The sequence below is a fragment of the Leopardus geoffroyi genome, chromosome E2 (assembly GCF_018350155.1).
Source record: "Leopardus geoffroyi isolate Oge1 chromosome E2, O.geoffroyi_Oge1_pat1.0, whole genome shotgun sequence".
NCBI classification, from domain to species: domain Eukaryota; kingdom Metazoa; phylum Chordata; class Mammalia; order Carnivora; family Felidae; genus Leopardus; species Leopardus geoffroyi.
In genome coordinates this window covers 42,820,322-42,841,913 of record NC_059335.1, presented here as the reverse complement: position 1 = coordinate 42,841,913, position 21,592 = coordinate 42,820,322, and the positions used below count along the sequence as shown (strand labels likewise).

Here is a 21,592-nt window from a genome sequence, read left to right as displayed (position 1 = left end):
GAAAAGAGACCAGAAACACAGAAAAAAAAAATGCAGTTTATGTGCAGGGTTCAGTAATGGAGAAGTAACAGGGTCTTCAATCAGCCTCTTCTAGGGGGGCACGAGGAAGCTGAGAAGGGCTGGCTTCAGAGCAGAGCGGGTTTCAGGGGGAGGGATTGGCCCCTGGGCCCAGGTAGGAGGCTCGGCTCTCAGGAGCGCTGTAAATCGTTTAAAGCTCCAGGAAGGCCGAGAGCTGGGCTTCCCAAAGCCGCTTGGACATCCAGCAGGAGTGGTGCCCCAAGTGTGGAGTCCTTCCCTAGGAGAATTGGACTGTGCTCAGCAGGGAGAAACAGCTCTTCCTTCTATCTTTGAGGAAGGAGAGCCTTGCCTGCCCTACCCTCTGGTCAGTTAGGATGAAACATCCATTCTTAACCTCTCTGCTTTCACCCAACAGCAAGAGGGTGGGTGGCTCTCAGAGGGCTGCCAGAACTCTGGGGATTTCCCTCCAAAACACAAACTGCCCAGCCTACCCAATCCTGGTAGCTCAGACCAGTTAGGGCCTCCCCCCTAGTCCTGAGTCACCACAACTGTTACCTGGCCCTGGAGAATTTAACCCCTTGACTGCCAGCTCATTCTCACTCCTCTCTGGAACCAATGGCTGCATCTGCATAGGAAAACCCCAGGAAGCAGCTGGCCAACCAAGAGAACTGAGAAGGGGAGCTCTCGGGCACTGGCTAAGGGCTTGGCTCAGCAACCCTAACCCCTGCCCTCCCCACCTTCACCTTACCAGGGACAGCTCCATGTCCAAGTCCATCAGGGTCCATTCTCGCCCTTGGTGGCTGGGGCCTAGCACCTGGGGGAAGCTCTGGGTCAGTGGTGCCTTCCCGACTACACAAACCCACCAAGCCCCATGCCCCTGCCCTGCTGAAGGTGTACTCACATCCAGGGGCCCCGCAGGCTCCACACTTTCAGGGGGGGCCCGAAGCAGCATGGGAGGCAGAAGATTCTCTGGGCTCCGCATGCCCCTGTCCAGGCCCAGAGTTCCCCTGTGCACAGAGAACTGCTGTCGGCCTGTAGTGTTCACCCCCATTAGATTCCCAAGGATTCTGGATACATCAGGATCAAAATCTGACATCTACAAAATGGTAGGAGAGGACTCCCCACCTAGAGTATACTTAAAGAATGCCTCTGCCTCCTACCTTTGACCTGAGGTTTGGGTTATGGAGGTAGGGTCTTGGGATATATACCCTCTCTTTGCAGTTGTTAACATCAATGGTTCTTAAACTATTGTGTACTTTACAATGTTTCCATTCACCTCAATGAATTCCTTCACAATAAGTGTTCCTGGGTTCCTGAACCCTACCATAGATATGCTGATTGACCTGATGGGAATTTCTACTTTTCAGGGAACTGTGATGCAGGTACTCTTTAGAGCAACTCTGGGAAATTAGTTCAGATCATAGTGCCCGATCTCCCCCTCAGCCACCAAGGAGCAGACAGGGCTGGGAAGTTAGTGGTGGTCTGTCTGGAAAAGTAGCCCACAGGGCTCACAGTCAAGAATGGACTCTTTTGCTCACCTGTCAGGTACCTCCCTGGGACCTCTTGGTTCAGGCTGTTGGGCATTCCTGGGCCCGTCAGGGCTGAAGCTCCCTTTCCCTTCCAGGATGGCCTGCACCACAGCCACAGGCAGCGGTGGGGGTGCTGTCACGCAGAAGTCACACTCGTTTGGGGCTAGGGCCAGCCCGGCCTCGCCTTCCCCCCCTGGACTGGCCGGCTCTTCTTTGAGCAGTGCCAGGCCCTTCTCCCTGCACCAGAGAAAAGCTTCAACCAGACCCTTGCACTGACTTCCCTCCATTCCCCCATAGCCATCTGGGCTGCCGGGTCATCCCCCACAGGCTCCCCAGTGGGCAGCCCTGTCTGTCTTACCTCCTGCCACCACTGGAAGGAGAAAGCCTGGTCCCATCAGGGGATGGAGAGTCTTCATGGATGTCAGAAATGATAGGGCCCCTGGCCCTGTGAGAGCTGGTGAGGCCCAAGGTGGTCTCTGGGAGGGGCTGTAAGAAGACAACTAGGCCCAGTCCTTCAAGTCACAGGAAGAGTCAGAACCCAACCAGTACCCACATGGACCAGGTCTACGGAGTAAGGTTTGAGGGGGTAGGCTCAGTCCATGTTGGGGAACCTGGGTCTTGGGCCATGGGGAGGAGAAGCTGGACTCCACCTTCTCTTCCTTTTTGGGAATGGAGGAAAAGAATAGGCTCTCCATAATCCCAGCTATGCCCTAGGGAAGGGAGGAGGAGCAAAAACCTACCGACTGGATAAAGTAGGGATCCTGAAGGAGGGCACCAGGTAGGGGGCAGGCACTGAATTTGGCTGCTGTTGGGCATGAGCTCCCCTCATCCAGCATCAGGGACCTGTGCAGGGGGGCGGGGCAGGTTCATCCCCCATGCCTCTCAGCCTGCACCTCCCTCCCTCAGGCCCCAGCAGCCAAGTCAGCAGAGCTGAGGCCTGTTGCCAGGGCATCAGTCACATGCTGGAGGCCGAAGGGGTTCCACCCAGAGATGGGGGCCCTTTGGGGGTGGAGAGGGGAGGGAGGGAGCATGGTTTCAGCCCCAGACCCTCTGCTGTTGGGATGCTTTGGAGTGAGGGGGAAGGGATTGCTGGGGGTGGTGGAATTGGGGGAGAAGGTCCTGGAACATAGGGATCTGGGAATGGGGGTACTTGGTGGTAGAGTTGGGGAGAGAGGGGGAAAGCCCTGGAGGTGGGCCCTTGGGGACATTGCCATGGAGTGAAGAAAAAACGGTATTGCAGGGAAGAAGAATGAGGATTCCCAGTGAGGGGTCTACTGGAGGAGATGGAGTTCAGGCATGGAGCCTCTGACAGAGAGGCTCCTGGAAGTGAGTGTGGAAGGGGGGCGTCATCCCGGACTTTCTCACTCACAGCTTTCTCTTAGCTCCTGCGTTACTGGGCCCTGTCTGAAGTGGCCCGAAGAGGCACTGGATCAGCTAAAGAGGAAGCAAAGGGTTAATTCATACTTCGGACCTTGCCCCAACCCAAGGCACTTCCAGGTGGATTCGCCGCCCCAGAGGAGGTGGGTGTGTTCAGGAGTGGAAGAGAGAAGTGGAGTAGGGGGAGAGGAACACCTTGCCAATGACCCGGTGCTGCTGACCATGGCTCTGCCGTAAAGTCACCACCTCCCTCCATAAGATCTCGTTCTGCCTGCGGGAAGGCGTGGGGGAGGGGTGCTGAGGCACCTGAGAGTCCGCCCAGTCACCACCCCCACAGAATGGCAGGCCTGAACCCACGACCACTCAGACGATCGTCCATCCATAGAGAATAGAGTTCCACAGTTCAGCCCATTTGTCTGAATGGAGGCACCAAGACACGAGAGAGGAAGGAGCTGTGCAGAAGAACAGCCTGGTAGCTAGTGTTCTCTCGTCCAGACTCCCCTTCCCCCCTTCCCCCCTCCTATGTCCCCTCCCCCCCGCACTGCCTGAGCTCCCGCAGCCGCGCCTCGGTGCTCTCCTGCACTCCCCGCAAAGCCTGCACCTCGCCCAGCAGCCGGCCCAAGTCCTCGGGGCGCCAGCGGCCGTCGTCGCTGCGCAGCGCAGGCACCTGTAGGTGGGAAGCACGATCGGATCAGAGTCATCTAGAACACGGCCAGCCGTCTCAACACCTCTACCGGGGGTGCTGGTTCCTGCATGCCGTACCCACCTTGCGCCGCACGCGTTCCAGTAGTTGCTCTCGGCCGCGTACGAAGCTCGGGTGCTGGAATTCGACGTGGTCGCGCTCTGGCCTCAGCAGGCCGCCCTGCTCGATGCTCACCACCTTCCGAAAACCGTCTAGGGAGTGGGGCGTGGGGGAGTGAACTGCCCCATCCCCGCGCACCAAGTCACCCACACCCAATTCCCTTCTCGCCCTAAGGACTCACACATGTTGAGTTGCCGCACAAAGCTCGCCATGTTGCTGTGTTTGAAGTATTGGGGCAGCACTTCCTTGGCGAAGCGGCTCTGGTCGCTTACGAGGAAACTGGTCCCGCTCTGCCAAGAACGCCGCCCGCCCACCCACCGTGCGGGCGGAGACGGGACGACACAGTGAGGCGTGCCCGCCCACGGCCAGGCCCGCGCTCTGGCGCGCGCGCGCGCGCACACACACACACACACACACACACTCTCTCTTTCTCTCACTCCGCTGGGGACCGGCCACTCCTGGAGACATGGGACGAGGCCAGAACTGCACCAGCTATGAGGCCTAGCCTGGGGCCACCACAGTGTATTCTTACCCTAGCCCAACCCAAAAATCTCTACTGGATTCTCGGAAAGGAGGAGCAAAGGCCAGGGTTTTTGGGTTCCAGCCCTGGACGGGTCCCAGACCCAAGATGTTACTTTGAGCTAGAGCCAGCCCCAGCCCTTCCCTCCCTCTTCTGGTCTCTGTTTTCCGATCTGTCTGCTGGGGTGGGGTGGGAACTAACTGACCTCAAAGATCCCTCAGGCTCTAGGTCTCCAGAAGGCTCCTACCTACCCTTTCCTCGGTCCGTAGGAAGTCGCCTCACCTCCATCTCGCACACCCCCTCCAAGGTAGACTACCCGGGACAGCTGAATCAGGGGACCCACAGCCCTATCCCAGGCGGGGGTTGGGTGGCCGTGGATGTTCACTGACGTGGAAGGATCCCGGGGACCACTGGGGAAATCAAGGGGCCCCAGCCCTCACCGGGCTCCAGCGGATCAGATGGTCGGTCCCCGGGTCACCCACCAGCGCCCACAGCTTGCCGAGGAAGGCAGGCACGGGGCTGGGGCCCGGCTCCGTGGGCAGCGCTGCTGGCGCTTCCTGCATGGCGCAGTCTCGGCCCGGCTAAGCGCTCGGGCCCGGGCGCCGCGGGCTTGTCAAAGCCGCGGAAAGTGCTGCGTTTGCCGCCCGCCCCTCCCTACTCCGCCTCCGGGCGCCGGGTCAGGCGGGGGCCACGTGCGAACCCACGGGGCGGGGCTCAGGCCGCGGCCACAGCAACAGCGGACAGAAAGGGAAGGCTGGGATCCGATGTGAGTGGAGGGTGCGGTGGGGACGGAGACCTGGGTTCGACTGCCACCCTTTGTTCTTAGGGAGAAATCGCCCGTGCGCGGCCTGGTATGGGCTGAAAAAGTCTAGAAGGTGATGGCCATGGCCTGGATAGAGAGGGCAGATAGAAGTGAAGGGGTGGGGGTGCGGAGAGGAGAAGCTGGCACCCTCCCGAAGAACTCTGAGACATTGTCTTTCCAAGGATGCGGAGTGCCCGGTCCCTGACCGCCGCAGCCGCAGCCGTAGCTTATCAGTACAAATGATCTCTCCTACGCCTACCTGGTGGGGTCCTCTGGCCTCTGCGGGTTCCCTGCTCTCCCTGTTAAGAGCCAGCGCCGCCTTGCACAGGACGCAGTGTTGCTGCAGGATTTTTTTATTTCACGCTCTCCCCAGAGGCGCCGCCTGAGCCTGTGTCCTGTCTCCCCACCGCCCCGCTCCCCATGCCAGGGACGCGGAGCTAGCGTAGCTTCCATAGGGAAGTTGGGTTGAAGGAGGGTGATCCCACTACGGAAATACACCCAGTGGACTCAGGACGCAGGGGCTGGTCCCGAGGCAACAGAGTCCTGAAGGAGCGGGCTAGTAGTAGGTGCACGCCTAGGCAAATGCATCCAGCATCTCAGTGGCCACATATCTGCTGGGGAGGCGGCTACGCCATCACGCCACAAGAGTGGGCAGCCAGGGATGTGGCTCCCGGGTTAGTTTGAGCGTGTAGCTGCGCAGGCGCGGACAGTGCGCGCGGAAGGCGTGCAGCACGGAGGGTCGCACGACGCAGAAGCAGTGTACTTCGCGCAGGTCGGTACAGCGCACAGCCAGCAACTCCAGCGCGGCGTCCAACTCCGCTGAGGCAGCGGCGCGCACCTCGAGCGCGCGCAAGGTTGAGGCATAGTGGCGCGCAGCAAAGCGCACCGGACCTACGGTGTCCCCAGAGAGACTGAGGCGCAGCGCAGCCACTGGCACGGTAGGCTGCAGGACCCGCGTCACGCTCTCGTCAGGCAGCGCTGGCTCCAGCTCCAGCTCCACGACCAGTCTTGGGTGGCGGCGGCGCACTGCGGCCCAGTCTTCCTCGGGCAAGGGGGGCGCGCGTACGTCCTCGGGGCACGCGCACCGTAGGGCCAAGTGAGCGAAAGGCGCGCGGTCTGGCGCCGCTAACACCTGGAGGGCGGTGCCCGACAGGCTGGCCAGGTGCAGCCCAAGGGCGCGCAGACGCGGGCAGGCCTTCAGTAGCTCTAGCACGGAGTCTGGACTCACGCTGCCCACCAGCGTACAGTTGTTTAGGAAAAGGCTTCGGAGCTCGGGACAGCCGCGTGACGCCTGCAGCACCAGTGCGTCGTCCAGTGTGAAAGGCAAGCGCCGAAGGTCGAGGTGACGCAGCGCGCAGGAGGCCCGACAGATGGCGTGCACGGCGTCCAGGATGTCGCGGCCTGCGTCGAAGAGGGGCTTTTCTCCGTGGCAATTCAGGAGCAGGCTTCGAAGCCCTGGGGTACGACCCGCCAGTGCCGTCAGCAACTCAGTGGCCGCCCTGCGGCTCGGCTCCCTCGACGGCTCAAATTCCAGCCGTAGATTGTGAACGTGGTCCAGGCAGGCGGACAGATATGGTAGCAGCGTACCTTCTCGCTCACAGTCGTAACTTGTGGTTAGAACGGTGAAGAAAAGGCATTGGCCTCGAGAGGCCTCTGCCTGTCCCTCACCCTACTGTCCCCACTCTGCCCCCTACAATACACCTCCCAGTCCTGATCATTCCTGGTTGCCCCAAAGTAGCCGCTGATTCTAGGGGGACCTCCCACCCTATCCCTTTAGAAGACTTAAGATGCGATACGCCTGTCACTAGTTGAAACTCTGGCAGCGAGAGCCAATGATATTTTAGGAACTGAGCTTTCTCCGAGGTCTCTACAGAGGCGTGGCATGGCTTCTGAACTGTCAGGTTCCCATTCTGACTCAGCTACTCCTTACCTGAGTGACCTGTAGAAAGTGATTAAATCTCTGCCTCAATTTCTTATCTGTGCAATGGACATAATAATACTACCTATCTACCACATAAGGTTTTCGTGGGGATTAAATAAATTAATATACATAAGGCACTTAGGACACCAGTTAGTACATAATAGGTGGCCAATAAATGTTAGTAATGATTGTGCTTTTTAATATCCCTAACCCCCAACTCCATGGAGAAAGGGAGAAGGCAGGAGGGCCGCGGGGAGGAGGGAGAGGGAGGGGCGGCTCACCTGATGATTGTGTCGTGCCACACCGCGCTGCAGGTAGCAGCAGCAGCCCAGGCTCTGCAGACCCTGGAGGCAGTGGCACGGTCCCGCAGGGGCAGGTGGCGAAAGATAAGCGCCAGCACCTCCTCTGGCAGTTGCTCTCCAGGCTCTGTCATGACTGTAGGCGGGGTGGGAGCTCCGTGCTAACAGCAGTTCTTGCCTGGAGAGAGAAGGGCGTCTCTGGGCTCAAGAAAGCCAAAATGTTGAGGGGACCACCAGAACCTATGTGTAGAAATGCTTGTGGCCCAGGAATTGCTACATAATTTGCAGAACCCAGTGCAAAATGAAAATACAGGACTCTTTGCTGAAAATATTATTAATAATCTCAAGACAGTGACAGCAGAGCATTTGACCAAGGTGTTAAACTAAGCATGAGACCCTGTGCCTCTCACTGAACAGCCCTCAGAACCATGAGGTTGGCCCTGGATGCTTATAGATTCTTTCACACTACATCCTCACTTGTTGAACAAATCTGCATTTTATGCTATACCAGAAGAAATACAGCTACGACCTATGTGCGAAGTCGATAAAGCCGAACATGTAGATTTGGAAAATGCTATCGGGTCTTTCTCCTAGTTACTAAGGTTTACCCTGGGGAAGGTGGAGGGCTGCACTGTACATGACTTGGGACAAATTGTCCTTCCCTCCCTGCCCACCCCTTCCCCAGCTCAAAGAGCTCGTCTCGCCTCTAACTGCCTCCCCATACACACACTCCCCACCCGGACTACCCATACTAGTCTCCCAGACATCTTCCAGAACTGCTTCCTTCCCTGAACTCTAAGTTCCAGGGAAGGACTGGGCCCAAGACTCGCCTCAAGGGCCCTTGAAATGAGGGCTTCTCAGATGGCAGGGGCAGTAGAATCACCCGCACACTTGTTCACAATACAGATCCCACTGCCCACATACTAAATCAGGCTCTCTGGAAAGAGTAGGACCCAGGAATCTGAATTTTAAGAAGTGCCAGTTGACTCCACCGGTCCCAATTGAGAAACCACGTCCTAGCCTTGCCAGTCACTAGAGAGTGACGATAGGGTTAATAGGGCGAAAGCATTGGAGAATACTTTTAATTGGCAGGGACCACCAGCCAATCAGGAAGCGGGGGCGCGGGTGGGGCACTGCTGAAACGGCTCTGAGTGAAGGCTCCTTCCTTTTCTCCCCTCCCTGGGGAGAAGTCCCGGGTGCTTTCTGAGAAAGGCCGGAGGGGCGGAGAAAAGCTTCGGGCTTTGAGATCTGAGGGGCCCTGGGTTCAAGTTTCAATCCTGATCCCGGAGCAGTACAGGCTCAGGTTGGGCGATTTAGGTTCAGCAGGAATTCCGTAGACCCATTCCGGAGCGCGGCCTTTGTTGGAAAGTGTGCATCCTCTTCGAAGTTGACAATTTATTTTAGAGTGCTTGAAGGTTTTCCTACACGTTTCACACCACTTGCTAGTTTTCTGTTTTCCCATATTCTCCAGGTTAACTGTCCCTGCTGCAATCTGCGCCTCGTTACCCTTAGGGCTTCAGATACCCTCGGCCAGGCTTGAACTTGGACCCACCGGCACCCCGTTCTGAGTGTCAAGGAGTAGGAGAGGTCAGAGATCATCGAGCTCAAGCCTCCAGGCGGCACTAGAAAATTATGGTGCCCAGGGGATGCCTCTTTGTTGATCTGTTTCCTGCCTGAGAAAGCGAGGCAGCGCTCTCCCTTGGGGTCCCCTGGGCGCGTAAGTGCCGCAAGTGCCCAAAGTCTCTTGCTGTGGGCAGTTCTTCCCGCCGTCTAACCCTGGGCGCCAGTGTCTTACCTGCTCAACGGACCAAGGGGGCTTTGCCCAGAGGCTGTGGACTGGCGCCTGAGGACAGTGGGAGGGAAGGAGTCACAGGGAGCACGGGGGGCGGGACGCCCGGGCTGACGGGGCTGCTCCGGCTGGGGCGCCGCCCCTGCGCTCCGCGCACACCCGGAAGCAGCCTAGTCCAGTGGAGCAGGGCGGGCGTGGGAATCCGGGCTGGGCCCAGGCCGCCAGGTTAGTGCAGAGGATGGGTGGGCTTTCCCGGGTGCTGGCAGAAACAGAGGCGGATCCCGGCTCAGGAGCGTGGGTGCAGCGCGGTTGTCACCCGCTGCTGCCCGGGCCAGCTGGTGGCGGCGGCCTATTGGGGTGTTTCCTTGGCAGGCGAAAGAGAGCGTACGGACGTTGGCACTAGCGTTCCTCATCCCAGCTAGGGTCTTTCGGTGGCGGCGGGGGGCGGGTGGTCAAGTTCCTACTGGTGGGAAGGCGGGGCGGGGCTCGTTCTGACTTTGTGAGCAGAGACCTGTTCCCGCCCTAGCCAATTGCACTTGCGAAACCGCAGCACGAGGGTGGGCGCAACTGGAGGCTGGGCAGAGGGGCAGCTGAGTAGGGGGACGCGCCAGGATGGATGCAGTTCTTGAGAGGCTCTGGCCGCGGGCCTTTGCTGTCCACCCAACCGGAGGTGGAGCTGCCCCAGGACAGTTAGGCTATATTCATGGGACCCTGCGCCTGGTTGGCCTCTGGTAGTAAGGGCCTATTTTCTTTAGTTGGTACCCGCGTGTCCCTCTCAGTCTCAGCTCAGTGAAGAGTCTTCTTGACCCAGCCCGGCCCCGCCCTCAGAGAGGCGGACTGCGGGTGGATGACGCGCGCGGGGCTTCCCGAGGAGGGGCTTCTGTAGAACGACACGCAGGAAGAGGTTCCTCAGTGGATAACTCGAGCCAAGGGTCCCCGTCCTCGTCTCAATCCTATTATCTGACCCTCCAGACCTCCAGCCCAACCTGTTTGAATTCTCCCATTTGTCCACTAGTGAGTGTGATAGAACATCCCCCCCTTCCTTCAGGTTTCCAGGCCCCGCCCGCCCTGACAGTCCTGATGGGCAGACTCTGGCCCGGTCCTAGACCCCCACCGCTGCAACTTCCACATTCAGGAGGTCAGCACCCTCAAGTCAGGGGGCTAAGAAGACATGGAAGAAGAAACGTTTCAGGGCAGGTTCCCACACTTTCCTGCCCTCTGGGCCACTCCCCCTGGGCTCCTCACTTTTGTCACTTGTCTTGTACTGCTCTTGGTCCCACTTATCACCTATAGAGTCTTACCCCGTTGTTGTTTTTTTTTTTTTTTTTTTTTTGCTTCGAATTTATGTTGCTTTTTAATACAAAGCAAATATGTCTATTTTACATAAATTAGAATGTTGCTAAATACAATGAAAATACCCGCCCCCCAATCTCCTTCTCCACCCCCTGCAGAGGTAAATACTGCTAGCTAGCTTCCTGTTAATTTCCAGACTATTGCTTTGGATAAATACACAAGTATTAATATATTTTCTACCAAAAGGTTATGGGGGAGGGAGGCTCAAAATGCATGTCCCCTGTGCTCATACTGAGGGTGGGACGGACCATCATCAGGTCTGGGTGATGTTGGAGGGTCCCTGCCTGGCTAGTTACTGTCCCAGCTGTGGCTCTCGGGTTATGATCTGGGGGCAGATCTGAAATGCAACCTCTGTTTTGAGGTCAGGATTCCTACTCCCTAACCAACAAAGTCCAAGGGACCCTCTGGCACCCCCCCCCCCCCAACACACACACTGCTGAGGCTCCCTGTTCCTCATGTAAATGGATGCCAGCTGGGGCCATCCCATCTGTTCTGCCTACAGCAAAGACATCCTGGGTGCTTACAGCTGGGGCTCAGCACCCCCTCCTAGCCCACTGTATATAAATACAGACGATCAGAGATAAAGAAGTGTGATTGGTGAGGCAGGAGGTGGGGTCTTGAGCGAATGTTTCTAGGAAAAGGGTAAGATGTTGCCCCAGGGAACGTGGGGAGGAAGAATCATGCTGCACCATCCTGCCTCATGGGAATTCCCCCCCCCACCCCCCCCCCCCCCCCCCCCCGGTCTAGGGCTAGAGTTTGGTCAGAAGATAGATGGAGGAGATACTAGCACCAAGGGGCCCTGGCTCTGTCTGGACAAGGAGGGAATCTGTAATAGAACAATTTGAGTTGTGTAAGACAAGAGCCCAGCTCCAAGGACTTTAGAACAAAAAAGGAATGATTTAGCTCACATAACTGAGAAGTTCAGGGTGCAGCTAGAGCCAGGGGCATAGTATGGTTAGGCATGCATCTCTTCATCCCTTGGCTCTGTCTCCTTCTGTGTCAGTTTTATTCTCAGCCAGGCTCTTTCCAGGCAGTGGCAAAGGAGTCCTTATCCTTCCTTCCAGCTCAGCCCCGTGGGAAGGGAAACTAATGTCTCTTTCTTATTGGTCCAGCCAAGGTTGCAGGTTGATTCTGATTCACCTGAATCCTATACCCAACTCTGAACTAATTATTTCAGGAAGGAGAGTGGAATATGAAGATTGGCCAGGCCTACTTCTCTCGCTCACACCTGGAGCTAGGGAGTGGGGTTAGCGCCCCCAACAGGCACATGGGTAGAAGAGGGAAGGCCCCAAAGTTCAGCCAGGATTGGGGGAAGGAATCTGGGCACAGGTCAACACTAACAGGTATCCTTGGAAGTGAAGCCAGGAGGTATGGTAGGAATGCAGGGGAGAAAACCTAATGGGGGGGCTGTGGTCCCAAAGGGATACTTGGGGCTCAAGTTTAAGCTGAAGGCATACCAGGACATGGGTTCGGTTGGCTGTGGGGCATGGACACTGCCCAGGATAAGGATGTCTCCTATCAGCTTTGATAAGGGAGACATCCTGGCCTGAGCGCAGGGTGGGGGGTGGGGAGCAGAACTTCTCTGCCTCCACTGCAGTATAGTATCTCTCTTTTTCTGCCACTGTGACCCTGGGCTTTCTCTGAGAAGATAGTGGATGGACAGTACTCACTCCAAGTCTGGGCTGAGCTGAGCTGGGCTGGGCTGTGCAGAGACAGAAGCACAAGGGGCTGCCTGTGGGATAAACTTCCCCTCACAAGTGTGCCAGCTGGGTGGGGACAGCTGGGCCATGCAGGACTGGACACTTGTCTCCAGGGCTGGGCTGGGGTGATCTGGATGCCTGTCTGTGTCTCCAGGAGGCAAGATGGCGAGTGGGCCAAATGGGCTCGAGGAGTGGGTGGGCAGCGCATACCTGTTTGTGGAGTCCTCGCTGGATAAAGTGGTCCTGTCTGATGCCTACGCTCACCCCCAGCAGAAGGTGGCGGTGTACAGGGCTCTGCGGACTGCACTGGCAGGTGCGTGGGTGGGGGGGTACTTGAAGAGGGAGGGGAACTTGGGCCTTTGTGGGCGGGGCCAGGGGCTGAGGCCCCACCTCCTGAACTCTATGGGCCCCTTGCTTAACCACCCTGTTAAGGAAAAGATATGATGGGGTGGGGAGGAGGGGGAGGGGTGCTTGGTTTCATAAGTCTGTCTTCTCTGTTTATGCATGTGTGCCCTTGGGTGTAGACATGTGTCCCCGTCTCTGTGTATGATCTACCTATATGTGCACTAACGCCCCCCCACCTGCTTGATGCCCTCTACTCACCAGACCAGCCAGCTCTCTGCTTTCTACTAATCGCCCATCTCTCTCTTTTCCTCTCTCACTGCAGCACTCCTTGCCCAAGACCCCTCCCTAGTACCTACTTTTCGGGGGAGCCCCCCTTTCCCTTCTCGGGGCAGAGGCCACAGGAAGCTGAAGCCGTTTGGGGGATCCGCTTCCTTCCCGGGCAGTGGGAGCCACAGTTGGTGGAGACTGAAGACCTGAGACCTCTCCCTCCACTGTCCTGCCGGGTGCCCACCCAGAAGGCTTGGCTGCCCTGGGCATACGCCCCTCTCTGTGCTGCAAAGCTTCTCCCTATGTCCCTTTTGCCCACCTCATTTGAGGCTTCAACGATGGGGCTGGGGTGGCACCCATTCCGTCTTACGGTGCTCCCTGTGATAGGTTCTGGCTTTCATTTTGGGTTGTTGCTGTGTGCATGCCAGTTTTGTTTCCCAGCTGGGAGCTAGGAACAGGGAGGGAGTCTGCGCGGGCTTCACCCCACTACGGTCGCTTGGAGAACGGCCCCGCATGGGGACCGCCTGTCGCCTGACTGTCCGCCTCCGCAGAGAGTGTTGGGAGTCCGGAGGTGCTGCAGATGCTCAAGATCCACCGCAGTGAACCGCAGCTGATTGTGCAGGTGCGTTTCTGCGGACGCCAGCCCTGCAGCCGCTTCCTGCGCGCTTATCGCGAGGGGGCGCTGCGCGCCGCGCTGCAAGGGTGCTTGGCAGCAGCACTCGCCCAGCATTCGGTGCCGTTGGAACTGGAGCTGCGCGCTGGCGTGGAGCGACTGGATACCTTGCTGACGGATGAAGAGCGCTGTTTGAGTTGTATCTTCGCCCAGAAGGTGCGGCTGGGCCAGGGCCAGGGCCAGGTTAGGGTGGGGCGGGGGATCCGCAGCTAACACACCTACCGACGACCCCCCACTGCCCTGCCTAGCCTGATCGGCTCCGGGACGACGAGCTCTCTGAGTTAGAGGATGCGCTCCGGAATCTGACATGCGGCTCAGGGGGCCAGGGTAGCGACGTGGAGGTCGCTCCGGTGCCCTCGCAGTCCCTGGATGCCTCTCTCTCAGACGAGAAGCCGCCGCCGCCGCCGCCGCCATCTGGTCAGACTTTTCTGTTCCAGGGTCAGCCCATAGGTGAGGCGCGCTCAGAGGCGCAGGCAGGGTCACTGGGAAGATGGGAGTTTGGGGAGGAGCAAGGTCTGGGCCGGGTAGTACCTGGGTGGGAATGGAGGGTACCGCTCCTGGCTTCCCGAGCTCATTCTGCTTCCCGCTCCCCCCGCAGTGAACCGGCCGCTGAGCCTGCAGGACCAACAGACGTTCGCGCGCTCAGTAGGCCTCAAGTGGCGCAAAGTTGGGCGCTCCTTGCAGCGAGGCTGTCGTGCGCTGCGGGACCCGGCGCTCGACTCACTGGCCTATGAGTACGAGCGCGACGGGCTGTACGAGCAGGCCTTCCAGCTGCTGCGGCGCTTCGTGCAGGCCGAGGGTCGCCGCGCCACGCTGCAGCGCCTGGTAGAGGCACTAGAGGAGAACGAGCTCACCAGCCTGGCAGAGGACTTGCTGGGCCTGGCGAATCCCGATGGCAGCCTGGCCTAGGTTGGGTACCAGAGAAAGGGACGAACGGCCAGTTGTCCAGCCCAGGTTTGGAGCACTTGGATGACCCTAGAGTCCCTTCTGCTGCTACTGCTGGGCTCTGTCCATCCATGGGACTCTGAGACCACACTTATAACCCCACTTAGCCGAACTGTTGGAGCTGCTGGGCAGTGTTGATTGCCTTCTTTGAGTTGGGCAAGCACCCACCATGCCTACTGGGGTGCCACTGGGGATTTGGCTCCAGATACTATGACAGAGACAGAGTGCATGGGTGACCTGCTGCAGCAGTCTGCCCACCCCAAATGAAGGGCTTCTGGCCAGCCCTTACCTCTTCACTCACTGAACAGGTAACTGCTCATTAAGCACTTGCTGTGTCCTAGTTATCATCCTGGTGCTGTAAATACTGTGGTGAACAAGATACATGAAACTGCCTGGCCCCAGTTCATACTCAGTGTCGGACTGCAAATATTAAGCAACTGTAATAAAATATCACCTGTTTTTTGATGTGAAAAATAGGGGTTAGGCTTCTGGGGAGAGATAGGAGGAGTGTGAATAGGGGCGACGGTGGGGGTTTGAGAGAATGGCAACATTCTGGGCATAGCCAGCCTCAGGTGAGGTCTTGGGGAATGTTAGAAGAACAGGAAGTTTGGAATGGCTGCATCTAGGGGTGGGTGGGTTTGTAGAGAGACCAGACCAATTGGTGAGTATGGGAGGCAGATAGCTTGGGGACTGGTGAGCCATTTTATAGAGTTTGGATTTTATACTGAGGCCAGTGAGAAGCATTTAGAGGGTTTGGGGAGTTAAGGTTGGGAGGCTGGTGAGGAGGGAGATGGGGAGGGAGGAGGATGGAGAGAGGGGAGGGGAGGAGAGAGAGGGTCTAGGCTAGGGCCCTGGCAGCAGAGATGGAGGGAAGGGATGAACACTAGGAGCAGTTTAGGGTGAAAGATAGCAGGCCTAATGACACTGGATGAGGAGTGAGAGTGAAGGAGGACCTCAGGGTTTCAGCTTTTGTCAGCTGGATGGAGGGTGGGGTTGCCTGCTGAGATGGGGGCCCTCAATCTCCAGAACAACTCTCTGCCCACCTGAGTCCCGGATCAAACCCTTTGCTCACGGCATGCTTCAGGAATCCCCTAGCTGAACCATCCCTGTCCATCCAATCTGGCCTGCAGTGGCCCAGGCCTGCAGGAGGCTATGCTGATTTGGGGCACTAGGGACCAGGGGGCCCAAGAGGTGCCTCTGGGGAAACAGACTTAAGTGCTCACTGTGAAGTTAAAGCAGAGGGGGTTGACCCCCTGTCCTGTGTCCTAGTGGATAGATGGAGAGAGGGGGCAAAGGAGGACAGAGGGAAGAGTTCCAGACTGAGTTCCAGAAGACCTGGGTCAGTGCTCTTACTTTCTGCTTATATGATGCTGGGCAAGTCACTTAACTCCCTGAAAGGCACTGTCCCCACCTGGACATGAGCAATGAAAGCTGCTACCAGCGTTGTGAGAATTGAATGACCTCTTTGGTGTATGTGTGTGTGTGTGCACGCCCGCTGGAGGGTGGGGGTGGGGGAGCATAGAACCAGGAGTAGGGAGGCAGCCACGTGTCCGGGGCCATTTATAATTTATAGGTCCTGCCTGGTAGAACCAGGGCTGCTGGTGAGCTGAGGAGAGGCTCTTCCAAGATAGTCTGGGACAGTGGCCAAGTAGATGTCTAAGACGCTGGGCCTCAGGGATTTGGGACCCGCCTGCCCTGGGCTCCTGCCAGCCAAGACCCTGTCCCACTCCGAAGAGGTGGGGGTGTGGAGATTAACCAGAAAGGCTAATGTTTCTTCCTGCCCTCACGGAAAGGCAGATTTGGGGCATTTGAGCCCACACCGAGACCAGAACCCACCTTCTCAGACCTTCCCAGAGAGTTGCCTGTGGGGATTCTTCTCAGAGATTAGTCCCCACTTGGAGACAGCGCTCCCTGAGGCGCCAGGGCGGAGCTGAGCTCCAGATGTCCCGGCGCGCACAGCTGGAGGGTCACGTGGCAGCGGCCCCGGCCCCCCTTCCTGCCAACGCTGCATTTGGCCCAGGCCCGGTTCATGGCTGCCCTTGGGACCCTGCGCTGAGCCCCGGAGCCCTGGCGTCCGGGGCCGCGCCGCTCCCAAGGGACGAGAGTGAGTGTCGGGATCCCAAGGACGTGGTGGGTAGGGAGGGGTGGAAGGGATTCGGCTTCAGCGCGGGAAGGGCGGGTTGGGAATCGGGCCGAGGCTCCGAGGCTCCGAGGCTCCCGGCCTTGAGGAACGTCCTGGGCCGGGGTTGAGGGGTGGGAATTGGCTACTAGGAGGAACTTCCAGCCCCTTCAGGGTGCCCATCCCAGTGTTGGTGGGGGTGGGGTGGGGTGCCACGGCCCGGAGAAGGAAAACGCCGGAGGACGAATGGTTGGTAGCGGAGACCCTCGGCTTGTGGTCTCAGCCCCTCCCCCTGGGGAGAGAGGGGCTGGGAGCCCCTACCAGCCGTTGGCTTTCGCGGCAGGGGCCCCTGACTGAGTTTCTCCGCAGGGGGCGGGGGCGTGAGCCACGCGGACATGAGGCGGAGGCTGCGCCTACGCGGGGACGCGTCGATCACGCTTCTCCTTGGCACCGCCCTCGGCCTCCTGCTCTATACACAGCGCGAGGGCGCGACCCCGACGACCAACGCACCCCGAGCGCAAGGGAAGGTAGAGGCAGCGCCTACTCCGGGACTCCGAGTCTTCCAGGCACGGGACGCGGACGCAGCCCCAGCCCCAGCCCCTCTGGTCTACGAAGGGGACACACCGGAGCCGCCCACACCCACGGGACCCTTTGACTTTGGCCGCTACCTACGCGCCAAGGACCAGCGGCGCTTCCCCTTGCTCATTAATCAGCCGCACAAATGCCGAGGAGATGGCGCACCTGAAGGTGGACCCGACTTGCTCATCGCCGTCAAGTCCGTGGCGGCGGACTTCGAGCGGCGCCAGGCCGTGCGCCAGACGTGGGGTGCTGAGGGCCGTGTGCAGGGGGCGCTCGTGCGCCGCGTGTTCTTGCTGGGCGTGCCCAGGAGCACGGGCACTGACAGGGCAGACGCCGAGGGAGAAGGCACGCGAACCCACTGGCCAGCCCTGCTGCGTGCCGAAAGCCGTGCATACGCGGACATCTTGCTCTGGGCTTTTGACGACACTTTCTTCAACCTAACGCTCAAGGAGATCCACTTTCTGGCCTGGGCCTCGGCCTACTGTCCCGAGGTGCGCTTCGTTTTTAAGGGCGACGCAGATGTGTTTGTGCACGTGGGAAACCTGCTGGAGTTCCTGGCGCCGCGGGACCCGGCGCAGGACCTGCTTGCGGGTGACGTGATTGTGCAGGCTCGGCCAATCCGCGCGCGGGCTAGCAAATACTACATCCCAGAGGCTGTGTATGGCTTGCCAGCCTACCCGGCCTACGCGGGTGGTGGTGGCTTTGTGCTTTCAGGGGTTACGCTGCGTCGCCTGGCCGGCGCCTGTGCACAAGTTGAGCTTTTCCCCATTGACGACGTCTTTCTGGGCATGTGTCTACAGCGCCTTCGGCTCACACCGGAACCTCACCCTGCTTTCCGCACTTTTGGCATCCCTCGTCCTTCAGCCGCGCCGCACCTGCGCACCTTTGACCCCTGCTTTTACCGGGAGCTAGTTGTAGTGCACGGGCTCTCGGCGGCCGACATCTGGCTTATGTGGCGCCTGCTGAACGGGCCCCATGGCCCAGCCTGTGCGCGTCCTTGGCCTGCCGCTGCTGGCTCTTTCCGGTGGGACTCCTAGGTAACTTCATGGCCCCAAGATCCCCTTCATTCAGACCCAGGATAATTATTGCCGTGTATGTAATTCTCTCCCAGAGGCTGAAGAGTTCAAACTCTAGCCCCATTTCATCAGGAATTGGCCTCCACAGGGCCCCAAGGAACTAAGATTGTGCTTGGCTCCTGCTGGCCTGGAACCATTCGAACAGTAGTCCTTTGAGACAGCCTAGGCTGAGGCCATAGAGCACCAGGCTCTGCCAAAGAGGGACATGTTTGGTCCTCCTACTACCAAATAGGTTTTGGGGAGCTGGGATGGGTGGTGGTAAGAGGCTCATGTAATCTGACCCTAGTCCTTGGTTTGGAGGCCCTAGAATGCTGCAGATGCAGTTTGTTTTTTTTTCTCCAAGGCTAGAGGAGGTGTGGGGGCCTGGCCTCGGTCCTCCAGGCAGGCATTTGGCTTCCCACCTGCACCTCCAAATCAGATTTTCAGCCCTGGGCAGATCTTTAAATCTTCTGAGGTCTTTCCTGAAGCCAACCCCTCCTGGGTCCTGGTCTGGCTGGAACACCAGGGAAAGAGGCACACAGGGACAGCTGAGTGCATGGTCCCACCTAGAGTCTCCCCACTGCAGAACTTTCACCCATACAACAATGCCAGTCTCCTACTAGAGGCTATGCTGCCCCACTCAGAGGAGCCAAAGAACCCAAGATAAAGCTACCACCATAAAACTACCCATATTCTTCAACCACCCAGTTTCTCAAAAATCAACACCCCCATGTTTATTTTAGTACAAACATCTCAGCAACAGCACGTGGTAAGCTGCTGCTGAGGGCATAGGCCTTTATTGGAGGGGTATGGGCAGGGCATGAGGAAGGTTCCCCTATTCTAGGAGGATGGGAATAGTCCTGGCTGCCCCAACAGTGGGATGTAATGTGGGCTGGGGGGAGGGGGGTCCTCCAGCCAGGCCACAGTCCAAATAGGAAGACACCAGTCAGTCACAAAGTTATGGGAGCGCCACACAAACCTGGCTGTAACCCAGGAACCACTTAGGAGCCTGGGGCAGGTCCCCTGCACATTCATTGTTAAACTCTACAGGATGAGGCTGTACATGAGTTAATTACAAAAGAGTCATATTTACAAAAATATGTACACATTTGAAAAACTCACAAAATTGTCATCTATGTATCACAAGTTGCTAGACCAAAATATTAAAAATGGGTAAAATTATACATTTCTCTTCTCAATTCTTTTCAAAAGGATTATTTTTAAAGCATATATGCTACCTTCCTTAGTAAGACCCATGTAAAGACTGAGTAGCCCAGCTTTCCTTGAGCCCCAGAGGCCTTGAACCATGAATGGGCCTGGCCAGGGGACACTGCCCAGGGTTGGGGCAAGAGAGCCAGCCCTCAGTGCAGAACAGAATGCTGAAACAACAAAAGGAGGAAGATGTCTTTGGCTAAAACTTTGGCATTAAATAAAAGAGGCAAACAGGATGGAAACATGCAGCCTGCCAGCCATGTTGGGGAAGAGTGGGGGCACAGGTGACCTTGAAGGCTGGCTCCAAGAGGGGTAGGAACAAGGCCTGGGCACATACCTAGATGGTAAAAAGTTGTGTTTCAACCAGTTGGGTGTGCCTACTGGGCCTGGTAGGGAGCGCGTGCAAGGAAGGAACAGGGAAGGGCAGGTGGGCCACGTTGGCCACAGCCAGCTCATCAAGTAACTAAAGTAGATGTAGTGCAAAAGTTGCAACCAAGTACTATGGACATGCTACCTGCTTGCCTTAAGGGTCACGTGGCAACAATGGGCCAAAGGCAGGACCTCATCCTCGTCCTCGGTGCCTGTGACCTCAGCCACAGAAAGAGTCCCAACTTTTCCCAATGTGTGTGGGGCAGGGGAGAAAGAACCCTGCCTCCTTATGTGTTAGTCGAGGTCTCCTGGGTGCAGGTATCAAGGCTCAGAGTTTGTGCTTCTCTTTGCAGTCGGTGTCCTCTGTTGGCACAAGCAAGCCGAGGACAGACAGAGGAATATCTGGGCCTCTCACTCCATGGCAGAGCACCCAATCTGAGCCCCACCTCAGAACATCACAACAGCCCTTCAACACTGGCAGGGTGTCCAAGAAAACCCACAGGGTGGCACATGGAAGCCTGCTGAATAGGATGCGATGCACATCTCCACAGGGCAGAGGGGCATGGGCGGTGATGTCCTTAGGGGAGCTCCGCTGTTCTCAGGTGGGCACCAGGCCTGGGGGGGCCATACAGGGTCACCGAGGCAATATGGTTATTCTGCATGACCTGGTGTGAGTAGAGGACAAGGAATCAAAGGGAAGGAGAAGAAGGGATGTAGGCAGGGCAGGCAATCATCCATAAAAACCACCAGTGAGGCTAGTACTGGGGCTGTGACTGCAGAGAAAGGATTTGAAGCAGCTCCTGTGCACAGTGGATCGTTCCATGTACAAAACACCTGCACACAGGGGTGGGCTGATACCTAAACACCCCCAACTCATGTTAGAGCTCATCTCTGGCCCAGAAACTGCCTGCTCTTCATGGAATACATCAACTGCACTATAGCTATTTATCCAGTCCTTCTGGAACTGCTTGGGGCCTACTGAAGTTATTTGGGTGTAGCAACCAAAAAAGAAAACAGGGACAGCCCATTCCTCTCCCAAGCCAGTGGGGCCTCTATAGACACTTACCCATAGCACATTCTTTCATATGGCATGCAAAGGTACCCAACACTCTTGTGGTGAGCCCCACTTGCCCCCTAGCGTTTCCTCTCCTACTGTATTTACATTCTCAAATATGTGGGATTGCCATCACCTCTCACCTTGTTGGATATAGATCACTGCTTTAGCCTCCATGACCCCAAATTTCCCCAACATAGTTTCTGAACCCTTACTGTTGAATGTGGGTAGGTCAGATTCTTAGCAGACAGGGTTACTGTGGAAGGATTAACTCACCCAGCAGAGCCGTTAGGCCCTCCCCAACCTTTCTCCATCACTTGCCCATCCCTGGCATGGCCACCAGCCCCTTAACCCCCAGGGCTTACCTCAAAGATCATCCGCTGAAGACCAAAGCAGAATGTGGAGCCAAATGGGTTGGTGTTGTTTGGGGAGGAGGACCTGAGGCCAGGGAAGCCAGAATTAGAGAGGCAGACAAAAGCGGAGGCCAGGCAGGGCAGCCCCTTTTGGGATGGGGGCTATTGTCCACTGGTCTCTCATGGCTTTATGTGTTTCCCACAAAGGCCCTTGAGGTCCCAAGGGTGGTGACAGGTATTATTCAAGCTCTGAATCCTACACAGTCTAGTGGTACACAGAAGGTTATTACGAAGTTAGAGTGGCGTGGCAAGAAGTTAGGAAGGAGGAGCCACATGCAGCATGGCAACTGAGTACAAAGCTGTGGGCTGCAGCCTGTGAAACTCTGATGGGAAAAAAGAGTCCAGGGAAGCCAATGAAAAGTGCTTTACTTTCTGAATAACTAGGGGTGAAAGGGTCCCTCTATCTGGAGGTAGGCTATCACAGGGGACAACCTCTCTGGTACAGGTAAAC

At 57.5% G+C, this 21,592-nt stretch overlaps 5 protein-coding genes across 16 annotated transcripts in view; 2 read left to right on the top strand and 3 right to left on the bottom strand.

The window, feature by feature from the left end:
- Positions 1-16: 16 nt before the first annotated feature.
- HSF4 (heat shock transcription factor 4) lies at positions 17-5,637 on the bottom strand. Of its 5 annotated transcripts, none has more exons than XM_045443096.1 (14): positions 5,308-5,637; positions 4,687-5,135; positions 3,908-4,016; positions 3,691-3,818; positions 3,467-3,591; positions 3,120-3,195; positions 2,917-2,981; positions 2,288-2,390; positions 1,906-2,033; positions 1,557-1,784; positions 920-1,085; positions 767-832; positions 574-643; positions 17-295 (listed from the first exon to the last, which is right to left on the bottom strand). In XM_045443096.1, the coding sequence occupies exons 2-14, from the start codon at positions 4,807-4,809 to the stop codon at positions 189-191; spliced, it is 1,494 nt and encodes a 497-aa protein (XP_045299052.1). In that variant the 5' UTR covers positions 4,810-5,135; positions 5,308-5,637; the 3' UTR covers positions 17-188. The 5 variants fall into 5 exon arrangements, 4 of the variants coding, with proteins under 4 accessions (XP_045299052.1, XP_045299054.1, XP_045299055.1 ...); XM_045443098.1 differs by having other exon boundaries at positions 920-1,025; positions 5,308-5,433; XM_045443099.1 differs by lacking the exon at positions 4,687-5,135 and having other exon boundaries at positions 5,308-5,421.
- On the bottom strand, positions 5,386-21,166 carry FBXL8 (F-box and leucine rich repeat protein 8). Of its 4 annotated transcripts, none has more exons than XM_045443132.1 (3): positions 21,094-21,166; positions 7,251-7,446; positions 5,386-6,655 (listed from the first exon to the last, which is right to left on the bottom strand). In XM_045443132.1, exons 2-3 carry the CDS (start codon positions 7,400-7,402, stop codon positions 5,683-5,685), a joined length of 1,125 nt encoding a protein of 374 aa, XP_045299088.1. In that variant the 5' UTR covers positions 7,403-7,446; positions 21,094-21,166; the 3' UTR covers positions 5,386-5,682. The 4 variants fall into 4 exon arrangements, with proteins under 4 accessions (XP_045299088.1, XP_045299084.1, XP_045299087.1 ...); XM_045443128.1 differs by lacking the exon at positions 21,094-21,166 and adding an exon at positions 9,064-9,176; XM_045443131.1 differs by lacking the exon at positions 21,094-21,166 and adding an exon at positions 8,348-9,057.
- On the top strand, positions 9,197-14,799 carry TRADD (TNFRSF1A associated via death domain). 2 transcript variants are annotated; one of them, XM_045443133.1, is made up of 6 exons: positions 9,222-9,282; positions 10,106-10,195; positions 12,265-12,423; positions 13,274-13,551; positions 13,644-13,845; positions 13,994-14,799. In XM_045443133.1, exons 2-6 carry the CDS (start codon positions 10,138-10,140, stop codon positions 14,302-14,304), a joined length of 1,008 nt encoding a protein of 335 aa, XP_045299089.1. In that variant the 5' UTR covers positions 9,222-9,282; positions 10,106-10,137; the 3' UTR covers positions 14,305-14,799. The 2 variants fall into 2 exon arrangements, with proteins under 2 accessions (XP_045299090.1, XP_045299089.1); XM_045443134.1 differs by lacking the exon at positions 10,106-10,195 and having other exon boundaries at positions 9,197-9,282.
- On the top strand, positions 14,930-19,275 carry B3GNT9 (UDP-GlcNAc:betaGal beta-1,3-N-acetylglucosaminyltransferase 9). Of its 2 annotated transcripts, none has more exons than XM_045443124.1 (2): positions 14,930-16,444; positions 16,829-19,275. In XM_045443124.1, exons 1-2 carry the CDS (start codon positions 16,282-16,284, stop codon positions 18,073-18,075), a joined length of 1,410 nt encoding a protein of 469 aa, XP_045299080.1. In that variant the 5' UTR covers positions 14,930-16,281; the 3' UTR covers positions 18,076-19,275. The 2 variants fall into 2 exon arrangements, with proteins under 2 accessions (XP_045299080.1, XP_045299081.1); XM_045443125.1 differs by having other exon boundaries at positions 16,364-16,470.
- PHAF1 (phagosome assembly factor 1) overlaps positions 18,827-21,592 on the bottom strand; it is a 30,555-nt gene continuing 27,789 nt past the window's right edge. For all 3 annotated transcript variants that reach the window (XM_045443093.1, XM_045443094.1, XM_045443095.1), the window contains exons 16-17: positions 21,094-21,166; positions 18,827-20,339 (exon numbers count right to left, since the gene is read on the bottom strand). In XM_045443093.1, coding sequence (XP_045299049.1) covers positions 20,253-20,339; positions 21,094-21,166 — 160 coding nt within the window. In that variant the 3' untranslated portion in view covers positions 18,827-20,252. The remainder of the gene's footprint in view (positions 20,340-21,093; positions 21,167-21,592) is intronic.